Source organism: Ammospiza nelsoni, chromosome 12 (assembly GCF_027579445.1).
Source record: "Ammospiza nelsoni isolate bAmmNel1 chromosome 12, bAmmNel1.pri, whole genome shotgun sequence".
Classification (NCBI taxonomy): domain Eukaryota; kingdom Metazoa; phylum Chordata; class Aves; order Passeriformes; family Passerellidae; genus Ammospiza; species Ammospiza nelsoni.
In genome coordinates, this window is record NC_080644.1 from 6,931,248 (window position 1) to 6,948,244 (window position 16,997).

At 43.7% G+C, this 16,997-nt stretch overlaps 1 protein-coding gene across 1 annotated transcript; it reads left to right on the forward strand.

The window, feature by feature from the left end:
• The first annotated feature begins 130 nt into the window (after positions 1 to 130).
• On the forward strand, positions 131 to 11,786 carry ARFRP1 (ADP ribosylation factor related protein 1). The gene is made up of 8 exons (XM_059481023.1): positions 131 to 214; positions 1,116 to 1,215; positions 1,596 to 1,683; positions 2,169 to 2,251; positions 2,906 to 2,987; positions 3,156 to 3,226; positions 9,298 to 9,398; positions 10,845 to 11,786. Exons 2-8 carry the CDS (start codon positions 1,123 to 1,125, stop codon positions 10,930 to 10,932), a joined length of 606 nt encoding a protein of 201 aa, XP_059337006.1. The 5' UTR covers positions 131 to 214; positions 1,116 to 1,122; the 3' UTR covers positions 10,933 to 11,786.
• The last annotated feature ends 5,211 nt before the right edge of the window (positions 11,787 to 16,997 follow it).

The window sequence follows — 16,997 nt, forward strand, 5'->3', positions numbered from 1 at the left end:
GCTGGCAGCGCGTCAGCCGCTCCGCACTCGGAGTACCCGGGAGGCGCTGCGCATTCTGGGAGTTGTAGTCCCCAGGCCCCCTTCGCCCTGCCATCTTAGCGGCGACAGGACTACATTTCCCAGAGTTTCGGGCGCGGAATGGCGGCGGCTGGTGGCGGTGGGGAGTCGTGAGAGGCCACTCCGGCTCCAGCGCTGACACCGGCACCAGCACCAGGTGAGGGGCCGCGGGCCTCGGGCTCGGGTTCTTTTCCTCGGGAGCTTGGGCCCGGACCTGTCGCTGGCCCGGGACGTGGCGTGGGGCCATGAGGGGGAAATGGCGCTAGGGCCGGTGTTCTACTTCAGCCGTCACTGCCGCGGCAGGGCGGGAAGGGCCGGGCCGGATCTCCCGGATCTTGTGGGGCTGGAGGGATCTGCCGGGTCCGGGAGGATCTCCGGGCTTGGGGAGGAGCAGGCCGGCGGTCGGGATCAGTCGCTGCCCCGAGGGGGAGCGGGCCGGGGTTCCCCCCCTGTCCTGTGGGGGCGGCAGGAGCGCCCCGGTCTCAGCTGGGAGCGAGGGGTGGCTCCGGTACCTGTGGGATTGAAGCCCCGTGAAACCCCCGATCCGATTCCTGCTTTGGAACACTTTTATTTCCCTTTAGGTAATGGTATTTGACTTCAAAGTGGTTGTTTAACCACGCGCTGCCTCTCAAAGGCTCTGCCTTGGGGTTCCCTTTATCTGGGTTTGAGCACAAGGGTTGCTGCAATGGCTCTGAGTCAGCTGCAGCGCTTGGTGCCAGAGCTCCCTGCATCCCAGCCTGTGTGCACATCCAGCTGGGAGCTTCTGCAGATTCTTGCTCAAAATACCTGTTCCTTGTGTTTGTGTGAAATTCACTTCATTTTCTGTGGGTCTTATTTTACTGCAAGAGGTGTCAAAGTCCTTCCTCAGTTCCCTTTTAAACCCCAAATTTGATGTTGAGCTTTTTTCGTGATCTCTCTTAGATCTCTGATTTTCCTGGAATTACCTAAATATGAGATTTACTGATAAAAGAGTAACATCATTTATTTGTTTGGCGTCATGGCATGAGAGGCTTTGGGAATGAGCTGTTTGCTAATTGATTTCCTGGCATTTGTTGCAGGAGCAGGATGTATACACTGCTGTCAGGGCTCTATAAATACATGTTCCAGAGGGATGAGTACTGTGTCCTGATCCTGGGTTTGGACAATGCTGGTAAAACTGTAAGTGCTGTTTATCACCCCGTGGAGGGGCACACACAATCCTAAACATCCTCCAGGGATAAATCTTCCAACAAGGGTCAATCTCTCTTCAGCTGTGTCCTGAGTTGCTTTAGTGATGTCACACCAAGCAATCAACTTTTCCTCATTACTTAAATTTAGTACAAGCTCTCAGGGATGTGGCTGAGGCTTTGGTAATCCCATAATCACATGTGATCCCTTCTTTCCTTGCTAAAATAGGGAGCAAGAAGAGTGGTTTGTCCAAAATTAGGTAGGGCAGTATCTGCTCCAGCAGGATTGTGCTGAAATGAAAAGGGTTTGGGGTAGGATTACTCCAGCCAGTAAAATGCTTGACAGTAAATACTTTTCTTACTCTTTTTCAGACCTTCCTTGAACAAACTAAAACCCGATTTAACAAGAACTACAAAGGGATGAGTTTGTCCAAAATCACAACCACTGTAGGCTTAAACAGTAAGTAAATCCACATGGAATTTTTTCAGCTTTCTTGCACAGATAGACACAGATAGCTGTTTTTTGTTTGAAATGTTTAAGAATTCAGAAGGGCAGAATAATTCCTGGGTGCTGAGATTGTATCTCCCAGCTGTCCAGGTCTTTTTGTAGAGAATAAAATAGACTTTCTTAGCTTAGGAGGAGAAACTCTTGAAGCAGTAAAACTATTAAAACTCCAGGTATCCTATTTCAGTGCTATCCTCAAACTGTATTTCCCTGGAGTTCATTCCCTGGCCCAGTTCTGGAATTATTTGCACTGATGCTGCTCAATATTTGTGATCACTCAGTGCAGGTTTTGCTGTGTTGTTGCAAGCAGCTGCTGCCTGTGATTTGCTCCCCTACAAGCCTGTCCCACCCCAGATTTCTGAGTGGGGTGTGCAGCTGTCTGTGCTTTACAGCACCCATAGTTTTCATTGGATTGCCCTTTCTTCATTCCTTTTTTCTAGTTGGAACTATTGATGTTGGCAAAACTCGGCTCATGTTCTGGGACCTTGGTGGGCAGGAGGAGCTGCAGTCACTTTGGGACAAGGTTAGAGATGTGGTTTTGTTTTGTTTGATTTATAAATATTTGATATTTATTTGAATTAATGTTTGATTGATTTTTTTTTTTTTTGCCCAGAGAAGCTGTGGCTGCCCCATCCCTGGAAGTGTTCAAAGCCAGGGTGGATGGAGCTGTGATCAGCCTGATCTAGTGGGAGGTGGAATGAGTTGGAATGAGATGGTTGGCCCTTTCCAACACAAACCATCCTGTGATTCTGTGATTTCTTTTAGAAGTGGTTTTGTCTCTTTTAGAGCTGAACCACCACAATCACTTGGTAATCACACAGGCTTATTGATAACCCCAGTATTTAGCATTAACACCTTTTCAGGGATTCCACTATTTCTGTGCTTAATATTTGCATTATTGCTTGCAGACAGCAATTAACAACCCAGATCAGGGGCTGTGCCATAGAAAAAAGCTTTGGGGGGACAAAAGCTTTTCCACCTGGTGTGTTGATCAGGCCTGCAAACAGAGCAGGCAGCACAGGCTGTGTGCCTCCTCTCTGTCCAGGCACACTGTGGATACAGCTGCCTCCAACTGGTTGATCTTCTCCACATGCACCAAAACTATACCAAAATCAAGTCAGGAAGAGGAACAAGTGATCCTAGTGCATTGACACCAATATCTGTGTTCTCCTTCCAGTACTATGCTGAATCTCATGGGGTGATCTATGTTATTGACTCCACTGATGAGGAGAGGCTCTCTGAGTCCAAAAAAGCTTTTGGTAAGTACAGTGTGAACAAAATAGACCTGGAAGGTTGTATCAAATGAAACTGTAATTCAAGAGGGAGTTTCTGGCTTCATCCCTCTGTCCAGAGAATCTGTGCCAGATTGGAAGTTTTGTACAACTTCCAGAACTGGCTAAACCTGGTTTTGTTTCTGTCCTTTGTAGAGAAGATGATTACCAGTGAAGCTCTGGAAGGGGTTCCCATTCTGGTGTTGGCCAACAAGCAGGATGTAGAGGTAAAATAAGGAGGATTTACATAAATGAGCAAATAAGCCTTGGAAAGGTAAACTCTGTATTCATGTTAAATTTGTTCCACAGTCCTGAGCTGATCCTATGGTACTTTCCCACCACTGGAAATACTTTGAATTTAGTTGTATTTTTTTCCTTTCTCCTCCAGCCCTTTTTCAGTGCCATGAATGAGCTTCCTACAGGCACATAGTTCTGAATTCTTTCTGTAAACAGAACAAACTGCACAGCTATGGTGGGTCTTTCTTGTACCGTGACTGGCTCTATTGATGCTGTTTATTCAGAAAAAAAAATGTTTAGTGCACTTTGTTTATGCTGCGCTTTGAAAGCTCAGGAATAACACAACAGATGTATGTGAAGCAAACCATCCTTTCCCCATAATTGGATAAGATCTGTTCAATAAAACATTTGTTTGTTGTAGAGCATTCCATCAGTGACAGCACTGAATGGCAAGGAATGCTCTTTTCTGATAATTTGAATTCTTTCCAGTGTATTCAGAGCTATAAAGCTCTTGGTTTGGGTTTGGCAGTTCGTGGGTGGTGCAGTGTTTAGGTGACACATCCTGGGCCATCCTTACCTCCCCCAGCATGGAAAAAAAAAAAGAAGAGAATGCCCAAGGTAGACGTGCTGGTTTTCTTGTTTTCCTCCTGAGATATGACCCTGGATTTGCAGGACTGCAGCTCCAGGGACTGGTCTGTAGATGGAGCCAGAGGTTTGCAGTAGGACTTGGAGCAGCCGGCCTTGCAGCTGGGCTCTCTGTTCCAAAGGATGCAAATACTCCTCAGGTTCCTCCTCTGCACTTTCCACTTGTCCGAGCGATTGCACTTGTGGAAACACGTGAGGCTTCCATAGAAATCACTTGGCTCTAAAGCAGGGTTTCTTGAGTACAACACAGATTAGTCTTTGGATGATCTAATTTATCTGGATTATCTAGTCTTAGAAATAAGAGAAATGGAATTCCATGTAAAAGCATAAGATCAGGTCTGAACTCCTGATTTATGGTCCTGACTTTGCTGTAGTCTCTGGAATATGGGGAAATTGTCTGTCTTTTTTTCTGTGGAAACCAGAATATTGACTCATTTCTGTACAACCCCATAGCTTTTCTGCAGGAACAGTCTGCACTCTTGCCTTGACCTGTTGAGGATAAGATCCAAACAGTGACCTGGAAATTTGTTCCAGTTTCTCTTTTGGTTGTATATACACCCTTTCTTACAGGCTGCAGATGCTGGCTCTTCTGAGACTCTGACTAGACTAAAGACAAATAATTGAACAATTGGGCTTCTTTAAATTGCTAGAAAGAGCTGTTTGGAACAGCCTTTGAAAAGAAAATCTGGCTTCTTGCTCCCTCTGGAGGGTCCAAGACGAGCCCACAGACTTAGTGCCTTCATGCAGTTGTAGAGCTACAACAAGAGATTAGCAAAGCTAAACCCACTGGAGGTTTGCCTGTTTGTAAGAAATACCTACACTGGATATTTAGAGGTTCACTCCTACAGAATGATCTTGGTTATGGAGCCAGCAAAAAGCCATCAATGTTATTAATAAATCACTAAGGGGATTATAGCCTATTTTTCAGTAATTACTGAGGTTCTCTTAAACAAAATTGAGAAAACTCAGTAGCCTGTTTATCTTCCTCTGATTTAGCAGAACTGAAGACCTCTGGGATAAAACTGATAATTAGCATTGATAGAGATTTTTCTGCTCTGGATCTCCAGATATAAAATTGTAGGAAATTCTCACCAGCATCCCTCTGTCCTGAATCATGATAAGGGAGGATAAGGAGTATCTTAACCTCACTGGTATTTGGAGATTAAGGGTAATTCTTGATGATGATATCTATAGAGGCCAGCAGAAGGCTTGTGGTCAAATTCATCAGAAATAGAACATCTGACATAGTTTGTTTTTTAAGTGTACGTTCTGTTATCAAGATAACGAAAGTATTGATGCAACCTGAAATTGCATAAAGTGTTAGGAATTCTGCTGTGAACCCCAGGGTACATTGTGTCCTCTCAGCACTGCCAGGCATGAGTGGTATTTGGTCATTCCAGGAGATAAAATATGGCCATTGGCTGCAAAACACCAATTCTAATTCTCACAATACTGAGTGTGATATTTTATGGTATCAGGAGAATGCTTTGTGTTCAGCAGGGGCTCCAAAACTGGATTATTTTATAAATAATTTAAAAACTGAGTTAAATGCATGTTGGATGAAGGAATTTGTGTAGGTTTTTAAAGGAACTATTGCTTTGTAGGAGAAATAAATTATCTAATATCTGCTAATTCCTGTGAGCTCCCTTTGAACTCAGAATGCCACTTTTGAAAATATGGCTTATTGCAGAAAAGCCAGCAATATAAGAATTGATAATTGCTGTTTTGATGTGAATGCAGCTGTTGAAAGGTTTACACAAGGTATATATTTCTGTGCTTTACAATGAACTGTTACAATTTGAGCATAGAATGTCTCATTATGCAACATTATTCAAAATACTGGAAAAGCATGACTTGTCAAAACCAGCATCTGAAATTTAACAATCTGAAAATTACTGGATGCTGTATGATGACCCATGTCTGGGAGGAAGTTTTGCTATCCTCATCTAATGATAAATTTTGAAAATTCAATTTGAAATCTCCAGAATGTTGAAAAGCCTCCTCATGCCTCTGGAAAACATAAGAAGTCATGGTGAGTAACAGAGTACTCACTTCCACACAGCTGTTAGAGAACAGACCTGCATGAAAGTCATTCTAGTTTCCAACTGAAGACCTCCCACAGCTTCCCTGCAAAATTAGTTTCCATTTAAATAAAGTGGTTTCAATTGAGGCTATACTATTCCTTCTTTAAATTTAATGAAGCTTAAATTTTAATTTAAAATAAACTCATATAAAAGTAGTCCCAGACCATAGGTCAGGTGAGTCAGACTTTTTGTGAAATAAGATTTTATTTAGGCAATCCACCTTGCTCTTGTTTCTCTTTTAGTTCCATTCTGATGGTTGATTACTCTTGAGATGACTGAAGAGCCTCTACTTGAGATTTTGTGCAGGCTTCTGGATTTATCCTGACAGGAGAGCAGGCAGCAGCACTGTCTTTGCTCCAGTGGATTTGGGAAATGGGCAAAGGCTCTACAATGCCGCCTTTATTGACTAAAACTTGCCTTGCTGTTTGATAGATTTTTAGGTGTGCCATTGCTGAGTCTTACTTTGGGTAATGCTATTCTGAACCCTTCACAGGAGGAATTTGGTTCAGTCCTGGCTAAATTATGCCTGGAGGAGCCTTCATCAAAATCTGTTTTCCAGTGTGTTATTTTGGGGAAACTGAAATGGAAATCTGGTTTGTCTGTGTTGTGTGTGAGGTTCCTGTGAACTGCCTGAGGGATACCATCATTCCTGAGAGGTCACTGTGGATTGTGCTATTGTAATGGAGCACTCCTCATGGGATCACAGAGCCAGCTTCCCTTCTTTGCCCTTGGCTTATGGGTTTGCAGCTGAGCAACAAAGCACATCTGTAAACAAATACTTTGTAATGTGTCTGGGGAGAAGGGGAACTTGGAAGGCACAGCTGACATTTTCCCCTGAGCATGAGAAGCTCAGGTGCCCCTTGCTGAAGTGGTGGAGAATCAGCCCCTGCTGTCACATGAGATTCCAGTTCATGGCTTTCCCTGGAACACTAAAACAAGGCATTGATACTTTGGTGTCACCTGTCTGCTGTGCTGCTCTGTTTCATCTCAAGGGGAAGTGATAAAATGATGTTCCTCAACATAGGATTGGTGATGCAGTGGCATCCTGCTGTGACAGTGTGAATGGTGCAAAGTCTCCTCAGAAGCAAAACTCCTCCTGATGCAGATTTCCATGGAAAGCCATGACTGGGTAGCTCTGTGAAGGTGGGGCAGGCCACAGCTCTACCAGAAGGTGGGAAAGGGAAGTTATAACAATGGTTTATTTATACTGGGAGATAAAAAAGGCTGTAATTGTTAGCTGTTCTGGGAAAAGTGGACTCTTAAAGGCTTCAAGGATGGGCAAGGTGAAGGATGTGGGTTCTCTGTGCTGCTGGGTACGTGCAGGTGTCCTGGTCTGCTGGTGGTGTTGGGAAGTTCATTGCCTGATTGCTTTGCTACCTGTGCTAGTAGAAATTGAATCAAGATGGCATGACTGTGCTCTCTAGTGTTACTTTGTACTTTGAACTCTTTGTCTGATTTATTTTAAAATATTTTAAAATGTATCATTCAGAAAAGGAGAAGGAAAGGTAGACTCAAGAAGAAGAAGAAAGCATATACTCAAAAGTATATAATTATACAATGATATTCAACTCTGAGAAGCTTCAAGTATATTTCAAGAAACATTTGTTCAATTTCAGCTGCCAAGTCTCATTGACTGAAAAAAACAAAGATGTGGAAAATAGCTCAAATTACTGACATGCTTCTCCTTCCCAGTTGTTGGGTAATTGGCGTGTCTGGGGCTTTGGGTTAACCAGGAGCATTTGGACCTGCCTTTCTTACTGGGCAGTGGACACCATACCAGGCTTTTACAAACCAGTAACGAATGGTTGCTTGCTTGGTTGCTTGGTTGCTTGTAATTTCTTGCCCATCTTGCAGACCTACTGGTTTGAATTCCAGCTCCCAAGCCCAGTCTGACTCCCTCTAAAGTTAGTAATTGTTGTTGTTGGTTTTTTTTTAATTAACTGTGTATCCTGTGGCTGACAGCTCATCTGTATGAACTGCACATTTTTCTCTTGTCAAAAATCCTGATCTAAATTGTTGAGGGTTCTGCAGAATGATGTCAGTAACGTTTTTGGATACAGTTTCCAGGTCACTGATTGAAAGGGCAAGTTTAAAATGCAGCTGAGGTCATAAGAAAGTACAGTCATCGAAAGCTGCACAGTTAATGGAGCCATGGGCACTGGATGAATTGGGTGTTCTTAAACTCCTTGCAAGCCATTTCTTAAGATCCCTTCCTACGTATAAGCAATGGTATCTACCTCTGTTGTCCACAAAAATGTCCTGTATTTAATTTCTCCAGAATCAGTGTTTTGCAAATGGATGGCTGGTAACAATTTTCATATTTCTGTTCTCTCAGAGTTCACAATTCACTTGGCCTATCCTCAGGACTCACAGAGGGTCCAGTTTGGCATTTGTGTAAACATTTGTCCAAAACATGTATGTGGGCCTGACTGAAGGTTCCAAACACATATTTGAGACTTGTTGAAGGTCCAAAGTGTCTTTGCAGAGAGGAGGGAAGGTGAGCTGGTGGCCAGCTGAAGTGCTTAAATGGCTTGTCCAAGGCTTCTGAGGGAAAAATGAACACTGAGTGCTCAGGGAAGTGCAAGTCCAGACTTTAGTTGAGCAGGTTTGCTTTTGTTGTAACTGTAAGATTTTTGTGGTGACACTGTGATTTATGTGGGGAAGGTAATCCACTGATTTACTGGGGGGTTATGATTTGTGTTGTTGTTCCCAGCAGCCTCCTGGCAGACTCACAGAAGTTCAGGACCTGCTGGGGATCAAGAGCACAATTACAGAAAATGTGCTGCATTCAGTGCTGCCAGTGTTTTCTCTGAGTGCAAACAGAGAAGTGCTGGTGGGACATGGGTAATGCCAAGGAGTGTGCTGAGAGCTGAGGAAGAATCACAGCTAATTTTGTGAGAGTGCCCAGGATGCTGGCAAAGAGCCAGCTGGGCTTGTGGCAGGGACAGTTTCAAAAGGCTTTGTAAATATTAAAGCTCTTGTAGTGTCCTGGTAAATATAAACTGTTGAGCAGCTTGGAAGGGGTATTGTTAGAGGATACAGGTTGTGCTCATTTTCAGGACTGTTTGCTTAGAACTGTACAGATTAGGGATCAGGGAGGTGAGGCAGTGTGTGTGCTGTCAGCAAACAGCATTGTCTTTGTTGAAAAAAGAGTATGCTCATTTCTTTGGAGCCTAAACAGGTGAATTTACTCTGTGGTGGGTGAGTGGGTTTATTCTGATAGCATTGCATCCTGACTGATACAAGACTGCAATCATGGGAGGATTCATTGTGGAAGAAGATCACCATATGTCTTGTGGCACAAACAAGCTCTACTTTGGTTCCCTTTGCAGACTTGTCTGTCAATACCCGATATCAAGACAGCATTTAGTGACTGCATTAACAAAATTGGGAAGAGAGACTGCCTGACACAAGCCTGCTCAGCTCTTACTGGGTGAGTATGAGAAGGGGTAGACTGAGAGTTTGTTGACTGAGCAGCTGTGGGGTGTCACACACAGAGCAGCACTACATGAGTTATTAAGCCTTGAAAGGGAGCTGTGCTTCCTTCCAGCACTGACAGACACTTGTTCAAGATTCTTGGACTTGCACCAGCTCAGTAACTTCATCTGTCAATCCTGCCTGTAGAACACAATGACAGTGTATTCCTGGCTGAGAGCAGTGGGACTTGGAGGCATATTTGTTGTCCTGTATCGTCCCTTCTCCTTACACAATAATCCCTGCAGATGTTGCTTTGCTGCAGCTGCTGGTTTTTAGGTTAGAAGTCAGTTGAAAATGCCATTGTTGATGCCTGTACCAGAGGAATGGGTGGTGCTTCACTGCTGCTGCCATAATTATGTTTCTGCTTTCATATTCTTTGGCACACAGATGAGCTTCGTGATGGGGATGATATCACAGTTTCCAGGAGTCCTCTTACATGGGGATGCCTGTGGTTTAAGATTTAATGACTAAAACAGACCCTAATTTGGGCTTAGTCAGCTGCACGCCACGACCGTGACCAACCCACTGGATTCTTGGGATCTCAGCATCATCGTTGCGTATCGAGGCTCGCAGTACATTTGTTCTTGGTACTTTCAGTCCTTTAAGTGAAAAGTGCAACTTGGCATAAATCAAAAGTTTTGTTCCAGTTGATGGAAACACTCCTGGCTGAATTACTGCCTGGGCTGAATCTAGAGCTTTGAATTTTTTTTTTGTGTTATCATACAAGCTACTGCAAAGGATAACAAAAACTTCCTGAACCATGAAAAAAAATCTGTTGTCTGCATTGCTACAAATCACATGCCATTGAGCAGCTGAATAACCACAAGAACAGTGTTCAAGCACTGACTGGAAGAGAAGTATTAGATAATAACCTTATTTGTGCAAACTTTTCTAGTTTTGATCTCTGTGGAATTTCCTTTCAAAATTCCAGTTTGAGCTTGCACTAAAAGAATAACTCATGGAAGTCATGGCTGGGGAGCTGTGCAGACCAGCAAGGTATTGACTTGCTTGGCAGTCCCAGCACAGATGATTACACAAAGCTGGAACCAAGATTGCAAGATCTTGTACAACTAGTGTGAGGTTTGTGGCAAAGTGACCTCAGACCAACTGTCAGGTGGGTTTGATGCTTGTTCATCCCAAGATTTCCACAGAGTTGGTGACTAAGTTGGGTGTAGACTTGCACAGACACCAGAAAAATAAAGGATAGAGGTATATGTTGCTGAGCTAAAAGAAATCAGATCCCTATTGTTTGCCTATGTGCAAAATAACACAGAAATGCCAGCAAACAACTGTGTAGAGCCCCTCCCTTCCTCATGTAAGGGCTCAGTTAGGGCCTGTATGATCCATGTTTGTGTTCTTGTTGTTGCTTTATTTTAAAACCTTGTCTGCTTGCCTTCCTTAGCAAAGGGGTGAACGAAGGGATTGAGTGGATGGTGAAGTGTGTGGTGAGGAACATCCACCGCCCCCCAAGGAAGAAGGACATCACGTAGAGCTCTGAGCCAGCCAAGCAATGGACAGTCTCTTTCCACACACTTTTGTGTTCCCTTTGAAGAAGGTGATCCACTGGATTCCTATTACACCTGATTCTTTCCTAAATTTGGAGACAAATATTCTCTTTCTGTGTCTAAAAAACACTTGAGCCAAGGATTCCAACTGGGTGGGGGGTGGGAATCTCTTACATTAAGTATTGTCATTGGCCTCTGAGCATCCTATGTAGCAACCCACACGTTGTTGCCAATGCAAAAGACTTAATTTTTCTACTATCTTACTTTGTGATTCCTGATTTGTGAGTCTAACAGGCTGGAGGCTGGTGACATGAAGGAACTCCTGAAGGAGATGCAGAGGTGAATGTTGAAGGGGAGGAGCAGCCTGGGGAATGGCTGTTCCTCCTAATTGCCAAGATCCTTGCTGCTCCAGCCCCATGTTCCTGCAGGGTGTTACTGGCCCTGTTATGCTGCTGTTTGTGTAGTGGGGAGAGACAGCATTGATTAGAACTTGATTTTCACTCGGGGTGTTGATTCATAACTTTGACCTGTGGTAAAAGCAGATGTGGAAATCAGCAACTGCACGGTGGTCATTGGATTGTGGAATTGCTAATGTTGGAAAAGACCTCATCAAATCCAGCTGTGCTGGCTGAAATGGATTTTCCTACCAGGACCCCGATTCCAGAAGCACTGCCTTGCTCTGACTGCCAGTCTCTTTGTGCACTCTCTTTAATCCTAAGAGTAATTGAGATCTTCTGGAACTGGAGTGAATCAAGGCCCTCTGTGTGATCTTTCTAAGCTGAAATCAACCTCTAGACAGGAAGAAATCAATATGCAATAAAGCTTCCTACTTATTTGAACTTCCCTGGCTGAAACAGTGGTATTTGGGAATAGCAGTACTTAGCCTAGGTTTGTTTTTTTTTTTTTTTATTATAGGAAAAACCGGAAAGGCAGGACTCAAAAGACAAACAGTGCTCAGTGCTTACATCACCTACTCAGCTAGATCTGCTGATATATCAATATCTTTTCCCTGAATATGAGTTTTTAGGTGAATTTCATGGTGGTTTGGCAATGGGTTTTGCTCTTCTGCTGTTTTATTTACTCCTGGCACCGGTGAACGTTCTGTGCTGTTTGCTGACATAAAGAAGGGGCCGTCATTCAAGCTGTACTTGAGCCAGTCCATAGTTATTTGTTTAGTCTCTTAGTTGGCAACTGTCAAAGAACTTTCTGCTGAATTTCCTGCATGGAACTCTCAGATGTTTTTTGAGAGAGAACATCAATCATTTGCTCACATTTGGGTTAAAGCACAAAGGCAGCTGGGCTGTATCATTAAATTCATGAAGTCAGCAGAAAAAAATGCAAACTGAAGAGCAGAATCTTTGCTTCTCAGCAGGAGTAAGGCTCCTTCAGACCTAGGGAGTCAGTCAAGTAATTTTTCTTGTGTGTTATGTGAATGTGGAGGATCCCTTGGAAATCACTCACCCACTGTAGGAAGTGGCACTTTTGTTGGGTGCTGCAGGGCTGAGATTTTCAAGAGTACTAAAGTTTTGGAGAACCAATGGCCTTTGATTATTAGGAGCATCTCTCTCACTGGGCTCTTTTAAAACACTTGGAAAGCCTGGGTGTTTTCAAGGTGACTTTGTGGCCCTGGCTGCTTTGGTTGGCAGAGTTGGTATTGACAATGAAACTGAAGATGTAAAACAGTAACTAATGAACAAAAGTACCTTGCTGAGAGTCAAAACACTTTAGTCAAGTAGTTTGAAATGTCTATTCTTTAGGACATGAGGAATTTTCCAAGATTTCCACATACTGTTTTCAGATCTCTTGCTCTCTTTTTTTCTCTGGGAAACCAGAAATGACAAAACAGTTTCTAGACACAGACTGCTTTGTGGTCCATATCAGCAGAGTGTCTTAAAGCCAATGTTTTGACCTCAGGATTCCAAGTTCTCAGGCGGGGGAGAGTCATTTTCCCAGAGACATGCCCAAGCTGGGATAGGTATGCATGAGTGTGCTCTGGCTACAAGAAATCAGGGAGGATTTCTCTGAAACCACCAGTGTAAAGTTCATTCTAATTCAAAGTGACCTACCACAGCAGCATCCCAGCAGATGGGATGTTTTTTATATTTTGATCGGAAATGTAATGATTTTTCACATTTTATACTCACAGGAAGCACAGACTTATTTGAAATGCTTTTTTTGTTTCAAGTAACCCCTCTACCAAACCTCAAAGCAAGAATGTTTCTGAATTCAAAGTTCAAATTTAGTCAGTTTTCCAGATTTTTGATACATTTGCATTGGACTTGTTTTGGCCATGCCTGTTCACAGCAATGAAATTGCCTGAAGAGCTGGTTTATCTTCCTAAGGGGATACAGACTGATCATCTGCACTTTGCAATCCCTCTTCCCTTTGGCATGCTGTCCATGAGATAAAGGTAAGAGTTCAATAACTTCAGCAGAGAATCCCACTTGCCTTATTTGAGCATGGACAGATGATTACATTTCTCTCACCCGTTTGGAATTCTCTCACCCATCTGGAATTTCCTATGCTAACATTCAATAACTGGTAGCAGCAAGAGACAAGAGCTGAAAAACCACTTCTAAAGCATTTCTTTGAGTCCCAGTGCTGCCTGTGTGCTGGCAATTCCATCTTCATGTGGAATTCTGGAAGGATGCAGAGTGAATACTTTTGGCTGGTCTGACCCTGTCCCGTCCCACAGGGACATGTGTGTCGCAGAGGTGCTGAGGTCACAGCTCATCCCACTTGCCATGACATTCTGTTCCACAGAACCATGGAAAATGCCAAGACAAATCAGACCCAGCTTCAGAGTAAGTCCAGCATCTTAGTCCAGTCTCTGGCTGCTAACATCTTTCTCAGAAAATGGAGCAAACAGAGGCCCTGGCCATCCTTCCTACTCTGACAAACTGAAATCAAGCCGTCATCATGAAGTGGACTTAGTATCCAGTGCTGTAGGATGGTTTTATTGCTAACTGAGCTATTTTTAGTCTCTTCTTCCTTACCATCCTGCTTGTGTACTGCTGACACAGCCAGCAAATCCAGCAGGTTTTTTTTAGGGAATGGATCTGCTGATACAAGACAGATCACAATCTTGATGAATGTCTCCAGCTGTGATGTTTTAGCTGTATATGAGATTGTTGGGTTAGTCATGATTTCCAGAAGTGTTCTTGATTAACTGACTCTGAGCTGGTAGTACAGATCTGGAAATGTAAGGCTCAGCTAGAAACCTGCCTTGAAGTACTTTTGGAGGGTTCTGAATTGATCTAGTATTTCCCTGGATTTTTAACACTATCCTGGGATCTCTCTCCTGGCAAATGGTGTCAAGGAGAGAACTTATAGAGAAAGACTGAGTGGTGCTGTCACTGCACTTGACAAATATCCTTTTAAATAAAAAAAATCTGATTAATGTGGGTGGTAATTCCTGGCACACAACCAGCAGTGTCCACACATCAAGGACAGTGAATCCTGCCTCCCATGTCCAGCTCTGCTGCTGCTCCTCAGCTTTTGCCCAAAGCAGCACCACAGGCTCAGTTTGCCTTCACCTTTGGGGCTGTTTTCAGACTCCTGAGTATTTCTCTATAGATTTCCCAAGACCAATTTGAACAATTAATGAAAACAAGCTGAATTTCCCCTGCCATGCAGACAGGTTCTAGGCTGGGTGACCTCTCACAATTCCCTCCTGGCAGTTTTCTACTCTAATTTCTCTCCTGAGAGATCAGGGGGAGTGGTGAGGTGCCAAGAGCCTTTCCCCTCTAGTGAGTTCTTACAATGGATGCTAAAAAACTGGAGCAGGTGCTTTTTACACTGGAATTTTATAGCATCTGGAAATCCCATGTGAAACATTCGTGGTGGATAACACGTTGTTGTTTACTTGACCTTGGGTATTTCCTGAAACTTTATCCTTGAGTTTTGTTCTTTGTGCTTCTGCAATCCCTAAGGGAGTTGTTTCTCTGCTCGTCTGGTAAAACCAGCTTCCATGACAACTCCTGGGGGCTTTCCATTCACTTCTTTACACACACTGAAGTTTTTTTATTCCCTGACTGCCTTCATGATGACCTAGTCCCAGCTCTCAGCAGTGTCTGCTCTCAAATCACTTCATCTGCACAAATTACTTCCGATCACAAGCGTTCATCCATTACATCAGAAGGGAGTGATGCCTAAAATTCCTGGTAAAGCAACAAACTACTACTAAAAAGAATCAGACCTCATGGAAAATGACACACATCAGGTGCAGAAGACATGGATAGCACAGTGTGCACTAGCACTGGGGGAAAAAATTACCTAAAGGTTTTCCATAAATGAGATGCTTGTCAGCTGGAAGAAAGGAGAGGAGGAACATTGGCAGTTCCAACTACACAGTGCTGGAATTCTGCCTGACTTTTTTTTTAACACAAAATCAGGGGGCAGGAATCCTCATTCCTTCTTGGGTGCACTTCTTCCTTAAAGCTGCTGATGCCAAATGAAGTTTCAAAATTCCTGTGTTGTTATGAGAGTCCTCTTGAGTATCACATTCCTCACATCTCTCTTGAGGCTGTCTGTGCAGTCCCACCTTTCCCACGTGTTACCCAAGGTAGCTGTGAAGATGAGGCAGTGGATACATTCACTTCAGAACACACAGGATCCTTTTCTTGAAACAAAGCCCTTCTGCACCAATATGTATTATTCTAACACTGCTAATTCATGACTAGTAACTTCTTTTTGTGCTTGGCCCACCTTGTGTAGGCTATGCTTTTGCCAAGAAAGGTTGGATTGGATGATCCTTGAGGTCACTCCCAAGCTGGAATTCTGGGATTCTGTGATTCTTCATCATTTGCAGAATATATCCTTCAGCTGAACACATTTCATGCTAAACATTTGGAGGAACTATGCAGCCTTAAGCCATCTGTATTCAGCACATACCAGTAGCACTACTCTGAGGGCAAACTAAATTGACTTGAAAATTAAGTGTATTCTTAAGTGTTTTCCTGAAACAGGAACCTCTGGAGTGGTTTCTGTTGCATTGCAGTTCAGTTCATAGCCAGGAACTCCTCTGCCAGTTCTCAGAGAACCTGATACTATTTCATTAGAGATTTTCATTAGAATTTTTTTCCTTCTTGAGTCAGACTCCTACGAAGAATAAAAACATTCTATAAGGCCGTCATAAGGAGGAATAAGCAATTTGCTGTTCCCAGAAGCTGGTGTAAGGCACAGCACCTCCTCACTGCCTGTAACAGTAACAGGCAGAGGAATGTATGGGCAACTCAGTGTTTCAGAGAACCATTAAATGTCCTGAGTTGGGAGAGGCCAACAGGGATCATCGAATTCAGCTCCATGCTGGGCTTTTGCTGGGTTTGGTGACCAAGGGCTTTCAGGTGGGCTCTTCTGCCAGGGGAACAAGAGGACCTGGGGCATACTGAGGTGTATCCTGCCCTGTTGAAAGATTTTTCTCCTCTGACAAAAACAAGACTGATTTTTAACCAAGATATTGGCATTACACATGAAACCCCCAGTCCTCACCACCAGCAGGGCTTTGCCCTGCAGAGACAACAGTGGGAGCAAAGGCAGCTGTAGCCTCCTGGAAAGGACAAACCTCAAAACCAACCAATCCCACATGGCAAGAATTAAGCTTTCCCAGGGCTGTCCCCACACCCTCAGCATGATGGAAATTTTGACAGCTCATTTCCATGCCGTGAGCAGAGGCAGGATTATGGAATAGCCCACACCACAACCCTGTGAGTACTTGTGGTGTGTCAAAGGGCAGGGGATCTCTGCAGACAAGAGGTGCTGAATCACAGGTAAGGCTGTTCCTCCATGACATGACAGCACACAACACCTGAAACTGTGTGAAAGGAGAACTTGGGGTTGATATTCTCAGAGCTGATTTTTCCTTTCAGGTTCAGAGTCATGAGGTGGGAAATGTACACTCCTATTCTTATCTCCCAAGTTTCCCAGCTAAAGGGCTCTCAGCTTCTGGGAAGATCAAAAGAAGTTCAATAAATCACCTGCCAGGCTGCAGTATCACAGAAGGAAGTGGAGAGACAGCAATAGAAACCAGCAGTAAGTAATCTGTGTGATTT